The following is a 19483-nucleotide window of genomic DNA, read 5'->3' on the forward strand; positions in this document are numbered from 1 at the left end:
AACTTCTTTGTTCGAGCAAAATTATCACTTGTTCGTTTGAACATAATGCACAGTTATTAATCCTAGCCAACGTAAATGAGTATCTGTAGTTGAGATGTGCAGTCAATGCGTTCAAACCCAATCTACTCAGCCAAAACCTCACTTACTTCCTAGCCATGCAACCAAACTGTTTAGAAACCTCATATCTTTAAATTTTCATTAGATACTATAGATGACATATAGGTACACCTCTCGTTAGATTGATATTTTTCGCGGAAATCTTTGATGAGATGTTATTTTGCAGTTCTAGTAATCGACTTAAAACATACAGGTCTTGGCATTAGGAGTCCTTTCCAAACTTGCTCGGTAGATTTGACTTTGTACTTGAACCCATAATCATAGAGAAGTTATTTCTAAAATGTGTCTTCAGTTTAGTTATATTTCTTTCATCCTAATACCATTCACATGCCTAGATAAGAAATATGTATGATTGATGGATGATGTGTCAGCAACATACTAAAGTTGCTGACTTATTTCAAATCTGGCTCTCTTTTTCTTAAAACAATCCTTACTTTATGCACCCATTATTATGGTGTTATTATTATTATTTTTTTTTTTTAATAAAAACTCAACTTTTTCTAGGAGGAAACGAAGCAAGCGCAGTTCCTCTCGCTCGCCATCGTCTATTTCATTTCCGTGCTAATGGTGTCCAAGTATCGTGATATACTCGAGCCGCCTGCGGAACCGCAAATACAACGGCAATCGCCCGTGATGCAACGCACTGCAGCCGGTAAGTGTTGACAGCTAATTTGTTGATTACTGCTTTGTACTACTTTAATTTTTACCGTTATTTCATTATTTACGTTTACTTTCACTTTGCGGTTAGTTCGTTTCGTTGTTTGAGTTTGAGTTTGTTTTGTTCGTTTACTTTCTTATACGAATGCACCGAAATTTCAATCACATTTTATAAACATAACTAGTATATATTTCTTTCAATTACTCGAAATGAATTATTTATATTGCTGAATTGAAAGTTTTCGTAACTCGATTGTTCTCCAACTAACAAACAAAACAAAAACAAAAAAAAAGAAAAAAAATAAATATTGTTGGTAGTGATTTTTTTCTACTAATCCAAAGCAACAACTACACACACAATTTCGAAACCTTATTTACGATTTTATTTCGAGGGGGTAGCTATAGTACGTATTTTAAGTTGAAAGTTAGTACATTTCATTTACTGTACATACATTAGTGAACAGCGTTTTTTAAAGCATATATTTCAACATATTATTTGTTCATTATATTTTAGGTATTTTTTAGGTTAGTTATATTATATTATTTATTTTAGGTTTTATTTAATTTATTGAATTTATATTGTAAGCATTTTAACAATTTTGTGAAAAGTGTTACCCTCTTCAATGTATTGGTCGTCAATTTTAGTTTCTGTTTGTATTGACCGAGACCTTTTTTTTAACCACCCAGGCTGATCGTTGTTTCCATTACTCAAAGCTCGTGCCAGAAATTGTATATTTTTATACTCAATCAAATTGTATCAATTTAATATAATTTTTTTTATTTTTTTTAATTTAATTTTTTATATTTTTTTATTTTTTTTAATTTTTTTAATTTTTTTAATTTTTTAAATTTTTACATTCTTTTTTTTTATTTTTTTTTTGGTTATTTTTTTAATTTTTTTTTCCTCCAAGCATTCAATATTGTTTTCAATATTTGACAGCCAGTATTGCTAATCGTTATATCCCAAATGTTTTTTCTCTCTTTCTCTTTTTCTTTGTACTTTATTTCACGCTGCTTTGTTCGGATTTTTGTAATTTTAAAACAAACGATGCATTCAAATAATAACAATGTCATATTTGGTGCGATGATTTTCGAAATTAATTTGAATAATGTGCCACCGCATCTCAACTAATACCAAAAAAATAAAAATAATTTATTATGCGATGACCATTTGATCGATTTTATGAATTGTTATTCGTAAAATCCACTTTTTTTTAAATAAATGTGTATGAAACATTATATGTATATTTATTGACAAATATTTATTGTACTGTGGTCGTTATTATTTCCATTGTGTTTCACATTTGTCTGTCCATTTCGCAAATATTGTAAATTGTGTCGGTTTGTAATTGTATTCCTGCAAATTTATGTGTACTTAACATACTTAAATTATTTGCTCACAAAATATGCGCATTTTGTGTAATTCAACTACCATTTACATCAAATTCTGCAATTTTTTCTTACAATCTCACCATTACCGTTTCCATTTTATATTAATGTGGCGTTTATATATCACTACCATATTCATTAATGATATCATTGCCACACTCGCTGCCAATATTACAACTACTACCATTACATTACCAAATTTCACTCGCATTACCTCAACAATTGTCATATGCATTACTAAAATCATTACAATTACTTTGATTACAATCAATTACGCTACGAACATTATAAAATTTACAAAAACAAAAAATATTTTTTTTCTAATATTAAAAATACATTTCGCTGTAAAAATCATTGTCGTTATAATTCAAATACATTACTATAACTACAATTATTACTATAAACCCCTTAAATTTGACAATATCAATACATTTGTATCAAATATTAACATAACTTTGAAAAAATTACACTTTCGATTACATTAACATAATAATTACCATTAAAATTATCAACATTACCATTAAATTTATAATTCTCATTACCATTACATAACTATTATCAACATTACCATTAAATTTATAATTATCATTACCATTATCATTACAATTACCAACATTACCAATAAATTTATAATTCTCATTACCATTACATTACTATTATCAACATTACCATTAAATTCATAATTTTCATTACCATTACCATTACAATTACCAACATTACCATTAAATTTATAATTCTCATTACTATTATCAACATTACCTTTAAATTTAAAATTATCATTACCATTTACATTACCATTTCAATTACCATTACTGATTACTTCGTTCAACGCGCGTCAAAACCCAAAAAAATTGTTAAACGCCGACTGTCTACTACCGTTACCAAAAAATCTTCACCATTTTTTAATTACCACTTTCTTAAATTTAAAAAAAAATATATATTCGTGTGATATTTCGTCGTTTATTTTACACACCCTCGTCGCTCCTTTGCTATCCCCACCTTGCGCCGTGGTAATTAGAACCCTCAGGTCGTCCGCTCTTTCCCCAGTGGTCGCACCATGTCTATCCACAATTCCTGCCGAACAATTCTCATCAAAATCATATGCCCACGGCTACATCGACGACATCGAATAATATGCAACAGCAGCAGCAACAACAAGCACAAACATCGCATCAACATTACTATCAGCAGCAACAAATGACATCACCGCCACACCAACCGCAACAACAGCAACATCTTGCGCAGCAGCACAATTACAGCCATCATTATACCGCATTGCAACAGCAACAACAACACCAACACACAGCTTACTACAGCGAACAGCAGCAGCAGCAGCAACAGCAACAACAGCTGCACAATCACGCAATGAGCGGCGGCAGCAGTAACAGCAGCAGCAATTACGCTGGCAATATATCACCGCCGTTGGCCACACAGTCAACAAGTTCCTCGGCCTCATCGTCGGCCACCTCACAGCCGGCCTCCTCGTCGTCGTTGTCGAGCTTGGCCTCACAGCCTGGTGCGGCGGCGGTAACGCGTCATCACCAGCAACAACAACAACAACAACATCAGCATGCCGCACATCACACACACACTGTCGCACACCAGCACCAGCGGCATGCACCGAAACACCACTACCACCACCAGCAGCAACAGCAACAACAACAGCAGCAACAACAACAAATGCCACAGCAACAATTTCAGCAACATTACGGTATGATGAATGGCATTGGTAATCAAATGGTAAACGGTGTTAGTGGTGGTGCCGTTGGCGTTGGTGGTAGCAAGACAGCGCAACAAAATGCCACAATGCCGGCCAACAGCCATCAGCAGCAGCATTACGTTGGCAATGCTGGCGATATGAACGGCAGTGCCTACCACCAATATATGCGTCCAAGTGGCGCCATGATGAATGGCGGTGGCGTCGGTGGTGGCAGTGGTGTGCCGCATCCGAACGGCATCACCGTCGATTATCACACACATGCACATGCCACCGGTGTTGGTGGGCCAGTGAATGGTGCCGCCAATAATAATAGTAGTCTTCTACTAAGCAATAACAACAATTGCAACAACAACGGCATGCGCGGCAATGCATTGCGCGATGCGAGCACAGGCAGCGGTGGCCATATGTTGGGCGGCGCTGGTGTTGGTATTGGTGTTAGTGTTGGCGTTGGTGGTGTGGGTATTTCAACTAGCGCGGGCAGCGGCGTTGTTAGCGGCGCTGCAACATTGCCATACAAGAATAATGGTTTGAATAACAATTACCGTTACAATGGACGCGCCAATATGGGAACAGGTACTACCTAACAACCAAGCAATTCAATAGCCAAGAGCAAGTGTCTACATAATTGTATTTCATTCTCACAAGTTGTTTTGAAACCTTAGATTTTCTTTAGTCTCTTCCGTAATAGAGCGCTGTGAAGGGCTCAGTATCGGGTTTTGAAATATATTGGTAGGAAGCGGCTTAATTAATTTTTGAAAATTTTGACTACTTTTGAACACATGTTGGATTCTCTAGACACTTCTTATCTCCAGTTTAGTACAGAAAAACTCATAACTTATGTTTGTGGAAACTTAATCCTGCCATAAGTTCTGTTACAAGTTCTGGTTCAAATAATCACATTTTACTTGCACACAACCCCGCCAATGATTGGGTCACGATCAATAGCCAGACATTTTGGGACTCTTCCAATTTCATGGTATGGTATGGTATTGAACACGCCATCTGCTCCAACTCTGATAACATACAAATCTGGACTTCCAGAGGGTCAACCAACTGCAGCTATGAAATCAGAAGTATTACTTTTAGGCCACTGCTGGTTGGTTTTTGGCTTGTATGCTGGCGCAGACTAGTGCTGAATGATCCATTGCTCTCCATCGAAGAGAGTATAATATTCTTTTTTCACTAAAATTCTCGGCCTTAATTCAAATCTAATACCATGAACTCATTTCGTTGTTGAGATAGAGCCTAGAAAGACTTTGGCCTTCATATCCTCAGTTATCCATGTGAACCAGCGTGAATATAAGCTAATGCTTTGAAGACGCTTTGTCAAAACATGAGTTCTAAATATAGAGAGATATCTTGTTGTACAAAGGCTTACCCTTAGCAGTCCAAGTACTATAGAATCATAGGCTAGCCATAGAACCTAACCTAACTTACGTAATTTTGTACGAGAAATATTAACGCTTTCCGTATTCTTTCCGACATTCCAGCTGTTGTTCTGCTGTGTTGATAGGCCTTGACCGGATAAAAAATCCGGGTCCGATCAGGTTATGTAGACCCGACTAAGCCTAGGCAGCATAAAATTAGTATATGCGTGCTCACTGAAACCGACTTATACAACATTCCTTTCCTCCAATCAACCTGTTCGGAAAACTCATTTTTAGAAAACTTATTTGCGAAAATCCCCTAAAACAGATTTTGATTTCAGCCATTACGAGTCGACTTAAAAGAGGAACATGAAATTTTTAGATACGTCTTACTCTGTTCGCAAAAATCACAAAATCTCGAACTGTAATCTAAGTAGGATTGCATTTGTGAAATGTATTCAACTTCTTGTAACACAACAAAGTGAAAGGATCCTGATTTCAAAGACAACCGAAAAATATATAATATTCTTTAAGTTATTGAAGAAAGAAATACTAATCGGTCAGTGTCTGTTGGCGACAGACGACCACTGAATGACGCTGACAGATCGAGAAGACTGCACGAAATGTCTAGAGTAGGGCGCCAGGGCAACAAAGGAGCACCTCTTGTGCACTTGTCCCGCAAAACTACGCTGTAAGCATCTGGGATCAGATCAGAGTCTGTTAAAATTCGCGTCAAGCGCAGAACTACTCCTCATAGGCCCAGTAACTGGTCCATCTGGTAACGCAAAGGACCAAAACTGGTCTATGGGTGGCTCACTGGCCAACCAGATCAACCTAACGTAGCTTATTCATCATCAATAAAAAAATTCATTTAGTTTAAAAGAATTTTTTCGAAATTCTACAACTATTAAATAATTTCCAAAGCCAAAATTTATAATTAATAACAAGCGGCCAAACATTAACAAAGTACCAAACCGATACTGAGCAGATTCCAAGCGCATTTAGCATATTATATACAAATATGTGTCTGTATGTAACTTATTGAAACGAATAGCTGTAGCGTCATCTCCTCACGAATGGCATTACTTTCTAGCCGTTTAATCCTTCTACATTGTATAATACTAGCATATAAAACTAAAAAACTTTATAGACACATATACATGTACATGTGTGTGTATTACTGTATGTAAGTGTATGTTGAATTGATTTTGTAACTACATTGAATAAGTCGTTTACCGTTTCTCATCCATTTGTTTTTGTGCGCTGTTTGGAAATAGTTTTTTTCGTTTTGTTTTTCAAATTCGCTCTGTTTTCGAATTTGTTGTTTTACTTTAGCGTATTTTTGTTGTTTGTTCATTTCATTCTCTTCGTTTGCGTGATAGCGTTGTTAAGCGTTGTACTTGCCACTCAATCAAATGTTGTTTCGTGTTGTCGATTGCGGCTTGTGTGTGGTGGCATTTTAATCAATTTATTTCAACGCCAACTTAAAATGCCCGAAGTCTCTAAATTAATTTGTTTTAACTTGCTATCTCCCTGTTTTTTCTTGTGTTCTTTTTTCATTTGGTGCTAACGAAATGACCGTTTTCCGTTAGAATTGGTGGTTGAAATCCATTAATTTTCCACACCGTCAGTTGCGGTTTTGTTTCATTATTTCGTTTTCTTGTGTGTTTTCACTACTTTCTGCGTCTAATTCTTTTTTTCTTACTATTTGCCTTCGTTTCTCAATTTGCTTTTCTGTTTCTTTGCGCATTTAAGTTCGATTTCTCTTTTGCGTTTCGAGAAAGCTACCTTCTTGCCTCCATTATCATCGGCACCGTCACGTCACAGCCAATTGCATTTTTCTATTTTCCGCACAAACCACAAGCTCGAGCACAACAACGCTGCATTTTTGGGCAACAAAAGCAAAAATGAAAAAAATAAAAACTAATTGCATTGCATGTCAATTTACTTTTATGCACGACTGTTCATTAAATTTAGTTACGAATTATATTTCACTTGAGTTCTTCGTATTTTTCGTTGCTATATCGAGAATGACAATTAATTTTATTAAAATAAGTTTCTAGCAAAGCATTAAACTATTTTAGTGGGTCGTATTCGCCTGCTTTTATTGCTAAGTAATATTTATAAATTTAAATGAAGAAAAAAATTCTGTAAAAAGTAATTATATATGTATAACGCTTAGACGACGTATGTTGAAAAAATAGCGAGAACTTTATATTTTGGAAAAAAAATTTATTCATTCGTGTATATTAATGTTTATTGCCTTCGAAATATTCCCCACTTATAGCAGCGCTTCTTGCAATCGTCGAAACACTTCTCAAACTTTATGGGATAGCCTTAAGCTTTTCCAGCGATTTCAACTTTTCTGGTCTCTTTAAGTTTTTTTTTTTTTTTTGAAATACACGAAGCCATGTCTGGCAAATATGGAGGCTGAGACATTGTTACAAAATTATTTTTGTCCAAGAATTCACGAACAAGCAAAGAAGTGTGAACTTTTAACAATTAAAATCGAATTTGACAATTGGCTTTTCCATACCAGCGATATTTTAAAATTCCGTTATTTTCTAAGCTCAGTTCGTAAATGTCTGGTTTTACCTCTCTCGCTAAAATATTGAAACTGTCTCCATTTATATAATGCAATACTATTATTGACACCATAAAGGTATTAATGATCTATGTATATTGACAGAAAGAGGATTGCGTTTTTTATCGAATTGCTGCCAATTGTGCTGTTTCTAAATGGTGATTCATTTCGAGGTTCCCAACTTTTTTAAAGAAGTGTTTTTTCTTTATTATCTAATTTAATGAACAATGTTTATTATCATTCGAAAAAACATCGTTTGGGATTTTTTTTTTTGTTTTTTAAGATTATCACTTTCAAATGTTGGCCGTGGCTACGTCTCACATGCTCCATCCATTGAGTCCAATTTTCCATGAATCGTTTGAGCAAATCAACTGGGAACTGGCCAATGACAAGCGAGCTGCTTTGCTTCAGGGCCTGAATCGAAACGCGATTGTCCGTATAGACTACTATAGACTGTATACTTTTCATATTCCCAAAAAAAAAAAGCCTAACGGTGTCTTATCGCACGATCTTGGTGGCTAATCGCCCGTCCAAAACGTGAAATTTCTGCTCACCGAAGTGTTCTCTCAATAAATTCATTGAAGTATACGATGTGTAGAAAGTGGCGCCGCCTTATTGAAACGATTTCATGTTCGATGATTTTTCGATGAAAATCCGAAACATTTTTAGATTATTGCTCAGCCCAATTCACGAACATAGGTCGATTCTGGTGGTCAAGCGGCATCAGTTCTTGAGACGTCACAGAGATGCCCAATGCTTCAGAACGACGTGTAAAAGACTGATTTGGGTCTTCTTCAATTGATGCGCTAGCGGCAGAAATATTCTCGACACTACGTGCACTTTTTTGTCTCACTGGCACGGAAACATTTTGTACTGTGCCTGCGGATTCAAATTTTTCCACTAGACGCTCAATTGTTGATCTGCCAGGACGATTACGAAAGAGCCATAAATTGGACGTAGCGCTCTTAAAGTTGAAGCCACTGACTCCGAATTTCAGTAGTAAATTTTAAAAATTTCGACTCGTTCTTGGATCGTATTTCTTTTCATGCTAAAATGCAAACCTTACTAAAGGGAAATGTCAATAGAGTAGGAAAAAATATAGCGCCATTTGCTGTCCCTATGGGTCCACTTTTGTAACGTTCCTATTGCAATACCCTATATAATATTATATTTGATATATAATGGAATTATAGTCAATAATAATGTTATTTATGACGTTACTATAATTTCCGTTTATAGCTATGCTGTTGATGAACTAGATCTTCTATTTTTGGTTAGCGCCGACAAGTAGAGGGACATACAAGTTTTAACCAACTACGAGAGGCAGATAGGATTATTTAAGAGCAAAAAGAACTTCACTAGCCTGTCATGGCTTGACTTCTATTAAAAAAGACAATGTCTATGTTGACCGAAAATTGAGATTGAGTGCAGAATCTGCGTATGGTAGTGCGAATTTCTAACCACTGCATTTGTTTAGTCGTTACTTTGACTTCTAAAATAGGCTTATTTTAGAGGAACGGCACCAATTAGACCAAGAACATATAATACGCTTGTTGTAAGTTGTTTATCCTGTCAGCCGGAATGGTGCTTAGTATATGTAAGGAGATTCTTTGTAACCAAAAGGGTATTTCACGAAACGGATTTTTGAATATAAGCAACAGATAAACAGGGACCCAAATCTGTAGAAGTTCAAAGTCCCGTTGGTGATGACCATAGTTTCATTGCTTTGGCAATATGTCTCTTTCCTTTTCGCGATCTGTAGACAATGTTTCTCTTTTCATCGAAAGAAAGTTTATGGCACTCAAAGGAAGATTTATAAAGCTCGATAATTATCACCTGTTTTGCTTTAATCCAAAAAAATATGATCAAACAGCTACCCAGCTATAACCCATTAAAATATTAATATTCATATATAAAATTTCATTAAAAGCCATAAATTGCTGAAATAATTACGTTGTGCAAACTTGCGCGCCCAATTATGTTCATAATTTTATAACAATATTTGCACTATCCTTAAGCAGTCTTTCAAAGGGACCTGCTGGGTGGTCAAACGATTCAGAGTTGCGCACAGCCATCCGCTGGCGAGCGTGCCACAACAGTGCGTACGCTTATAGTTTTATTATATAAGCCATGAAATTTCTAAGACGCAGCGGTATTATTTACAAATGCTTGTGCGTGTGCCTGCTTATGTGTGCTTTCACATTGAAGTGTCAGATGCAACACTGCGCGCAATTTGCTGAGTGTTGAAATTTAGTTGAGTACATAAACGCATTGACTTGAAAGTGCTGATGACAGCAGCGCTTTGCAAGAGTTTGTGGTGCACCTCGAGCATGTGTGAGTGTCAGTGTAAGTGAGTGGTGCATGCAACATGTCCAAGCTTTTAACAATATTTGTCGCTGCAAGTATTAAAGATGCAAATTCCAATTTACTACCCGAAAGCTGCACACGCATTCCATACGCATGTACATATGTATATCTATGTTTATATGTTTTGGTAATGTCACACTGAGACGGCATGTGGCAGACCTCGTAAACTCGAAATTGAAATTGTCTGCTCAACTCAACTCGGGGTTTGGGTGTTCGGTTGTTTGTGCGTTCTTTGCCAATGAAGGTGTGCAGCGGACAAGTGAAACTTTTAGGGGTACATTCATACATTATATTGTATGGTGTCCAAATTTATAATATATCTAGTATAAGATGCAGATTACTAAGGAATTTTCGACTGCAATATAAATACACCTCCTAATAAAAGTATGGAAAAGTTTTAACATGTTATAAAATAAATAAACTACTAACATTATTTGAAAATGCAATGTGTAAGTTAAACAAATACAAAAATGTTTTTCGATATGGAAATTATCGATAACACATATTCGATAAAATGGTAAAAGTTTTTATGGAAACGCAAAATACGTTTTATAACAAAAATATATTTATATCGATATAAAAAATAATCGATAACACATACTCGGAATCATCTGAACACGAAAATGGAAACTTGTTATGAAATCACAAAAAATGTAGAAAACATAAAAAAATATTTTTATCGATATCAATATTATCGATAACTCAAACTCGAAAGCATCTACACATGAAAATGAAAAATCGTTTTAGAAGTACTGAAGCGACAACCTAATTTGCGTAATAAATACAAATTTTATCGATAACAATATTATCGATAACACGAACTCGGAACCATCTGAACACGAAAAAGGGAAGGTTCTTACAAACTAATAAAAACGGTAGCCATAGGAAACGTTACAAAAGTTTTTTCATCGATATCAACACTATCGACTGCACAAGCTCGATAGCACCTTAACAGGAAAATAGAAAGTTGTTTTGAAATTATTAAAGTGACAGCTTAATTTACGTAATAAATATATATTTTATCGAAATCAAAATTATCGATACCACGTATTCGCGAACATCTACACCCTAAGTAGACGATTTATATGTACGAAAAAGTGTCAGTCTAGTGTTTTGAAATTACTACATAAGTGAATAATTTATGTAATAAAAAAATCTTTATCTATATAAATATTATCGATAACCAAGCTTCGGGAACATCTCAACCCTAATAAGATGGTTCTTATGAAACCGAATATGTGGCAGCCTGATTTACGTAATAAAAAATATTTCTATCGATATTTGTATTATCGATAACATGAACTCGAGTGCATTTAAGCACGAAAACGTGGGGTTCTTATGAAATCGCGAAAGTGACAAAGTAACTTTTGTAGGAAATAATAGTTTTATCGATAACATTTATATCTACATACATATAACAAGTACGAAAGCAACTAAACCCAAAGGCGATGGTTCATATGAAATCACAAAAAAACTGGCTTAAGTTATGTAGCAAAATAAATGCATATCGATAACAACATTATCGATAACAAGTGTTCGGAATCATCTAAAAATTAAAATACATAAATGGAAGATTTTTGAAAATTAAAACGCATACGCAAAAGAGGTAGTCAGGAGCAAAGTTTTTAGTACTTTTCACTAAAAGTTTCAGAAAATTTACGAAACAGAAAATTATTACTTCTAAAGAAACACTTCCAATGAATGCCACAATAATTTATTATGGCAATACTGATTCTAATTACGGACCAAATCCAACAGTGAGCACATTTTTATACCTCAACCTTTTCATCACAGCTTACAAATACGAGAAATAGCAACGGCAAACTTCATTAATTGGTCTGGTAACCACATATTGTAACAACAACAATTACAAATTTAGTCCAAGCACATGTTTAGCAACTCTAATTTAGTGCCTAGTTTAATATTACGATGCTTAATACATCTGTTTATGACATATTTGCCTAGAGTAAATAAAATAATGGCAACCAAACTTTCTCGGCGCCAACTCAAATCTGCCTAAAGTTTCGACCCTCCAACTTTGAGTACTTTTATTGCTTGTTTTGTTCACCAGGAAAAAACTGAAAAAAGTGTCATAATTTATTTTCGGAAAATTATTGCCTTTTGGATACATTACTATTTACATAGTCGTACACCCGCAAGCGTAACCCCCCAACTGATAGGCAACCGAATAAAAATGCTAGCCAACAACAACAACAAGCGCAATAATACAATAAGTCCTCATTTGAATAAATCACAAAAGTACAAAAATAACAAAAACACAATGAAAAACTCGCTTTTATGGCGCTTGTTAAATAAATTTCGCAGACAAATTTGCGCAGCCACAATAAATTCTATGGTAATATACTCATATCCACTTGTGGTCGTTGCCGGTGCGACCGGCGGTGGTGGCGTCGCCTAAAGAAAAGTCGCTAAAAGTGGCATTTTGGGAGATTTTCGTGGTCATTAGCAAGCCAAAAAATAGTGTTTGGGCCCGTAAAAGAGAGCTTTGCATAAATTTTATATATGGTATGCCCCAAAAAATTAAAAAAATTAAAAACGCAACAAAAAAAAAGAAATCGATATCAAAAACGTTTCTTAGAAAGCATAATAATACTCATACCTTTCTTTTTTGGTTATTGTGCTACAAATTAAAAATAATGATTGGTATCCTGTTACAAGCAATAAAAAAAACAGAAAGTTTTCCACAAATATATATATATGTAAGGTGGATATAAATATATCCGAATCATTTAAAATTTGATTGCTTTCAATTTTATTTTTATTTGTTTTTCTCTGGAAGTCCTCATAAGCAACAAAAGAAAAGTAGTTGTTGTGCTGCGAATACCTAACCTAAGTGTAGCAGATGGTAGAAGATGCATATATTTAGTGCTTTAGGTCAAAACGAGCGTGATCATTAGTTGCTGTCATTTGACACCACCAAGCACCACCAAAAGTATTAGTTGTTTTTTTTCTTACACTCCTTAATTTCCACAATAATTTATCCAATACATCCTTATACTTTCCTATTCATCTGTTAATATATAATGCAATATAATTTGAAATATACGAAAAAGGGTTGCAATTGTTCATCTTAAGTGAAGAAGAAACGAGGATTCAAAGTTCTGCTACGAATAGCTTTAAAGACATTTAATACGTATTCAATAGTATAGGGTTGCCAAAGTGCATTTTAAAAGAGAATATGATATGAAAGAATGCGATTTGCTTATTTATTAATTTAAAAAATGTGTTAAAGACTAAAATAATTGAAAATTTCATACAGGATGACAAGTGAAAATCTATTTGGCATTGCTAGAAAGCCAAAATAATAATTTTGTGAATTCAGGGTAGAGAAATTTTACTACCTTATTCTAGCCTGAACAGGAAGGATGAATTTACCACGAATTTCGAAACACCCAGCAGGAAACGTGGGATTAATGTCCTTCAGAAACGGTTCTGAAATTTTGCACACGTTCTTTTCGCACCAAGAAGCTGCTAATTTGTTGGAGCCGATTCCGGACCACTATTGCCTATAGCTGCCATACAAACGGAACGATAGGAATGAAGTCCTTATATAGACAACTTTTTAATTTGATGGGATATCTTCAAGAAATTTGACATGAGTTATTGTCAAAGGCAATGATACAATCTCCGCAAGCAGAGATATATAAAATAAATGTTGGTGAAAAATTTATTTTAAAAATTAAACTTTCTTAAAAACTCCCCTGTTATACATATATACATATTACACATACATATATAATGTAGTCAAAAAAGTCTTTTCATCTTCGTATTTCTAATCAAACTTCAACTTATTTTTTGTTTATATTTATAGTATAATGAACTTTAATGAGCCAAATGTACCATTTCGGTCGACTACCTTTAGCCATTTTTCCGCTAGAGACATTTTTCCATCAGTGTAAAACTTTTCTGGTTTCTCGGCGAAAAACTGCGACAAGTAATTTTCGCAGGTCTCTCTTGTAGCCAACGTTACTCCATTAAGGGACTTCCGCATTGACCGAAACAAATGGTAGTCCGATAGTGCAAGGTCATGGCTATATAGTGGATGCATCAAAACTTCCCAGCCAAGCTCTTCCAGTTTCCGCCGAGTCATTAAAGATGTGTGTGGTCTAACGCGACCTAATGGAAGACAAAGCCATCTCTGTTGATCAGTTCTGACCGTTTTTTTCGACTGCTTGCTTCTATCTCATCAGTTGTTGACAGCAAAATGTATAATCAATCGTTAGACCTGGCTGGAGCAGCTCATAGTGGATGATTCCTTTCCAATCCCACCAAATACTCAGCATAACCTTTTGAGGCGTCAATCCTGGTTTTGCGACCATTTGTTGAGCTTCATCACGCTTGGATTTTGATCTTCGCACATTATTATCGTATTTGATGCACTTTTCGTCCCCTGTTACCGTTCGCTTCAGAAATGATTTGATTTCATTCGTTTCAGCAAAGAATCGCGGATGTTAATTTGGTCCATTAAATTTTTTACAGACAATTCATATAGTACCCAAACATCGAGCTTCTTTTGGTAGGCAGCCTTTTTTAAATGATTCACGATGGTTTGCTGACGAATGCTAAGTTCCTTAGCGATGTCATGGCTGCTTATGCGATGGTCCTGGCCAATATTTTCCATAATTTCATCGACTTTTTCAACGATAGGTCGACCAGAGCTATATATGCACTGATACATCATCGTCTCCATAAACTTCACAAATTTCGTTGGTGGCTTGCGTGGCATTCGTCCCTTTTTTATTAAAAAAAAAATTCGAAATTTAGCGAATTTTTCATTATTTTAAGTAATTTTTGAACAGCTGTAAGTTTTTTTCGACTTCGCTGTATTTAATTTTTTTTGGTTAAATGAAACTTAAAATCTTAAAATACGAACAGATTTTTTCGACTACCCAATATATGTATGTACATATATGTATACTTTTTCTTAATTTGATATTACGTCCAAAATCATTTTTTCTTTACGCAATCTTGCCATCTTCCCATAGGAATTCTCTCCACACTCGAACTTTACTATCAGTTGTAAGAAGCTGTAATACCATATATGCCTATCGTCGTATTAATTATCGCCTTTTTAAATGCGCCAACATGCAACCGATAAAGTTGCCGAGTTAAACAGAAAATCATATATGACATTTGAGTAAATTGCACGGCTCATTAAAAATATAATAAGCTCCACTCAAGCGTTTATCGTCTCGATATTATGCGCTTTCACATACATACATACACATTTTATAAAGTATATGTGTATGGGTGAGTGCGCTGAAAAAGGATGAGCGCAAGAAGCGCTCATAAGTCGCTCGCTGCCAAGCGCGACACGTTTCGTTGACAACTGTCAAGCAAAATTAATTACACCAACGAATGAGATAATGTTTTTCCTTCTTCGGCTTAATTAATGCCAAAAATTATTTCCTTTCACTCGACAGTGCAAACATATAAATTAATTTCGGGCGTTTCATTACATTTGGCGCGCTGCTGTCACGCAAATATATTATGCACACGCTTGCAGCTGTGTATGTGTGAGTGAACTTGCATGTGTGTTTGTGCGGGTCGCAGCGGCAAATGTGTTTATTCAGCGCTCAGACGAACTTTAAATAAGCGTGTGTATATATGTGCGTATGTTTATATATGAATCTGTAAGCTACACCCCTCATAAATATATTGTACAAACAATTTGCGCAAACAATAAGGATATGCCGGGCGCACATGCAAATAACCACACACACATACACACATACCAGCAGGGCATACGAGTGCGCCTGTGCGCAATGAGCATATTTTCCATTTATGAATATGCATGGACCTGAAATTGACACGAAAATGTCAACTGCAATTTCATTGTCTGCTGTTGTCTTCAGTCATTGTTGTTTACATATTTGCCGTTGTAGGCGCTGCGGTTGCCACAAGCATGCGCTGCCCGCACGCCACCACCTCCACTAAAAACGGATGGTGAGTGCAACACAAAACAATTTCTCTTTGCACTTGCCATAATTCGCTCACTCATTCGCAATCATCGCTGACATCAAGCCCGGCAAGTGGAAGTTCTGCAGCGCCAAACTGCAAGCAATCATTCATATATGTATACATATAAAAGTGTATGTATGTGTGTGTTGTTTTTGTATGCAATTTGTTCGAGTGTCAGCGGCAAGCACATACACTTGTCCTGCAAGTGTCACTTTGCTATTGTTTTTGTCGTCATCAGCCTCGTTAGCATGTACCCTCGTCAGCGCTGTCATGTTGTTGGCACCGCTGCACATTGTTGCTGCTACGGTTGGTCGCCTCGCTTACGGTGTTAAAATATTAAACATAAATTCCAAATAGACACACACACAAGCACCCTAAAACAAATGTATTTTGTTGGTGTGCAAATGCGACTGAATTACCACAATTTGAGCATTGCCATCAAAATTGTTAGCGAGGCGCCACAGAGTTGCATTTTTTATGCAGCAATTTGAATTATTTTGAGTGAGGGGTTCATGTTTATAATTCACACCTGTTTTATGCGGTGATTGGAGGTAGATTTGTGGAGGGTTTTTGCTGTCAAGGGTTGCAAATATCTTCTGACAGTGCCCTGCTTTCCTTATTAAGCTTTTATGTAGGAGCTCTCAAAAGAGTTGTTTAAAAGTCTAATATCCGGAAATGGGTCTCACTTTTTACAAAATTTTGAAATATTGAGCACATTTGCTTACTCACTGCTTCCTCAATAAAGGTTATGTATGATCATTATTGAGCTTTTTGTTCTGGTAATACTAGAACCAATCTTCCCAAAGGCTTTGTGAGAACACTATATGTTCAAATAACTAGAAAATTTATTTAGTATAATACCATAAAGAAAATAACATAATTTTCACATCCTAGATTAGAAGCGCACCAAAAGCTTTTGAAAGCTGTTTTACGTGCTTCATTCAATTGCTTTTGAGAGCTTGCTAAGAATTGGAGAAAATAGACTAAATATTTAAGTGTTCAAATGACATGTTTTGAGGAGTCACTGATTTTCAAGTTTGAGGTGTGCTTTAAAAAGATCAAGCTTTTTTATATGACAGCACTGAATATTGAGCTTAAATAAATGATCGATGATTCCAAAACTAACTCTGAGTGCAGTGTGAGTTAGATTTTACTTACTATCTTTAGTATGCAGTAGTTGAACAATAGGAAACATATACATATATATATATATATATGTATATATATACTATATATAGCAGCCCTTTAACCAAAATTAGTTCGGAAGATATACCCTACATAAGGCCTAAAATGGTTTCTGAATAACTGAAATAATAACTTTCGAAGAAACAATTGCGCAATGTAGGTATCAAAGGGATAGTATACTGAAGATTAAATCGAACATATTTTGGAATAGAATTGCCATATAAGAAAAAGGAAAACTGAAAATTTTTACTGGGAAATGAAAAAGTTTTTAAAAAGCTTTTAGAAACGTTTTTGAAAATACTTGAATATTAGCATAGAATCGTTAAATTGAACAAATTTTGGAATAGAGTTGCCACATATCGAAGAAGGAAAACTAAAAATGTTCACCTGGAAATGAAGAAGTTTTTAAAAAGCTTTTAGAAAAGTTTTCGAAAATCATTAAATTGAACATATTTGTGAAAATAGTGCAGCCACCTATCATTGAAACTATTATTAAAATTGAAAAGTCTTTTGGAAAAGTATTCCGGAAGCATGCCATGTAGGCATATTTTCAGAAACGCGAAGGAAAGAAAAATATTTCTTAAAGAGTTGCCACTAACGTTGAGATGAGAATTTTCGAAAAAATTACATTTTTGACATATAGTATGTTTGAAAAGAGCTGTCATCAATAAAGAAAAACTGTAAATTAACCAAAATTGTTAAAGAAAGTTTCGCGGAATTTTTCTATTGAGAATTATTTTTGTAAAGGGTTCGCAATTAATATTTAAAAAGATGTTCGTAGGGCTGTGGTTTTTTTCGTAAAGTTATCGTAAAGTCTTAATTTTAGACATATTTTAGAAAATAATTGCCATTTATTGTAATATGAAAGAAAAGCAGCATGAAAGTTAAGCTAAGGCAAGCATAAAATTGGCTTTATATTTTACTCGTATTATAAATTATTATAATGGGTTTTCAAAAAAGTCGTGCGGTATTTTTATTGATTTTTTTTTTTATTGAAATTGAAATGAATTTTTGATGACTCATGCCCAGCTCTTGACCGATGCTACGGCTGCTACTATGCAAGTCTCTTTCGACCAATTCAGCGATTTTATCGCAATTTTCGACGACAGGCCTTCTGGAGCGTGGCGCATCTTTGACCACCTCTACACCAGTACGAAAACGTTGAAACCATCGTTGTGCGATGGAAATGGAAACTGTATTGGGTCCATAAACTGCAAAAATTTTATTGGCGGCTTGAGATGCATTTTTGCCATTATCGTAGTAGTACTGTAAAATATGCCGTATTTTCTCTTTATTTTGCTCCATGTTTGCGACGCTATAACTCACGAGCGACTTAAAAGAAACGGCAATCAAACAAACACATGTTAGCGCGTGAAATGAGCTTTCCAAAAAGGTATGGCATGACCCGATGCGACGAATAAAACTAGAACTACGCGCTTTCAGCGCCAACTAGCGAAAATACCGCAAGACTTTTTTGACAGCCTATGTGTAGATATTAATGTATTTGCTAGAGACTTTATAGTAGCCGAAATAGCATTTTTAATTATGATTTGCCAAACGCTTCAGTGCACAATTATTATTATTTTTATTCTTTTTTTTTGACTATTTTGTTTTTTATGTATGTATTTTTAATCTTATTTAAAAAAGTTATTTGCCAGCATCTTAGCTCCTTTATTTTACATATTATATTTTAGAAAATATACTTGCAGCCAAAAAATTGGAAATAGCTAAATATTTAACAATAAATCGTTGAGTAAAAGAGGATATTTAAATTTTGAAAAAAATGTTGAAAATAAAATAAATTGTTTTTGAAATGATTTTTTCATAATATTTCTTTGTTCTTAATTTTTTGGCATTGCTGTTCGTTACTCCTTAAAATACGTATATTTTTAGGTGTTTATAAAACTATTTTGAGACTATATTTTTGGTAGTAAAATTAAAAAATAATAATAATAAATATCTCTATACTCTATACTCTCTATACATATATACAAAAAAAATGTTTTTACAAACAATTTTTTAATTAAGATAACAGCTCAGATATGTTTTTTTATGAACTTAAATGTAGGTGTTCAATTATGCAGCGAGTAACTACAGTAGAAAAAAATAAAAATA

At 34.7% G+C, this 19483-nt stretch overlaps 1 protein-coding gene across 6 annotated transcripts in view; it reads left to right on the forward strand.

Moving 5' to 3' along the window:
* LOC120774162 (neurobeachin) overlaps nucleotides 1–19483 on the forward strand; it is a 713474-nt gene that overhangs the window by 674203 nt on the left and 19788 nt on the right. For all 6 annotated transcript variants that reach the window (XM_040103580.1, XM_040103581.1, XM_040103583.1 and 3 more), the window contains 2 exons: nucleotides 622–769; nucleotides 3182–4456. In XM_040103580.1, coding sequence (XP_039959514.1) covers nucleotides 622–769; nucleotides 3182–4456 — 1423 coding nt within the window. The remainder of the gene's footprint in view (nucleotides 1–621; nucleotides 770–3181; nucleotides 4457–19483) is intronic.

The sequence above is a fragment of the Bactrocera tryoni genome, chromosome 4 (genome assembly GCF_016617805.1).
Source record: "Bactrocera tryoni isolate S06 chromosome 4, CSIRO_BtryS06_freeze2, whole genome shotgun sequence".
Classification (NCBI taxonomy): Eukaryota; Metazoa; Arthropoda; class Insecta; order Diptera; family Tephritidae; genus Bactrocera; species Bactrocera tryoni.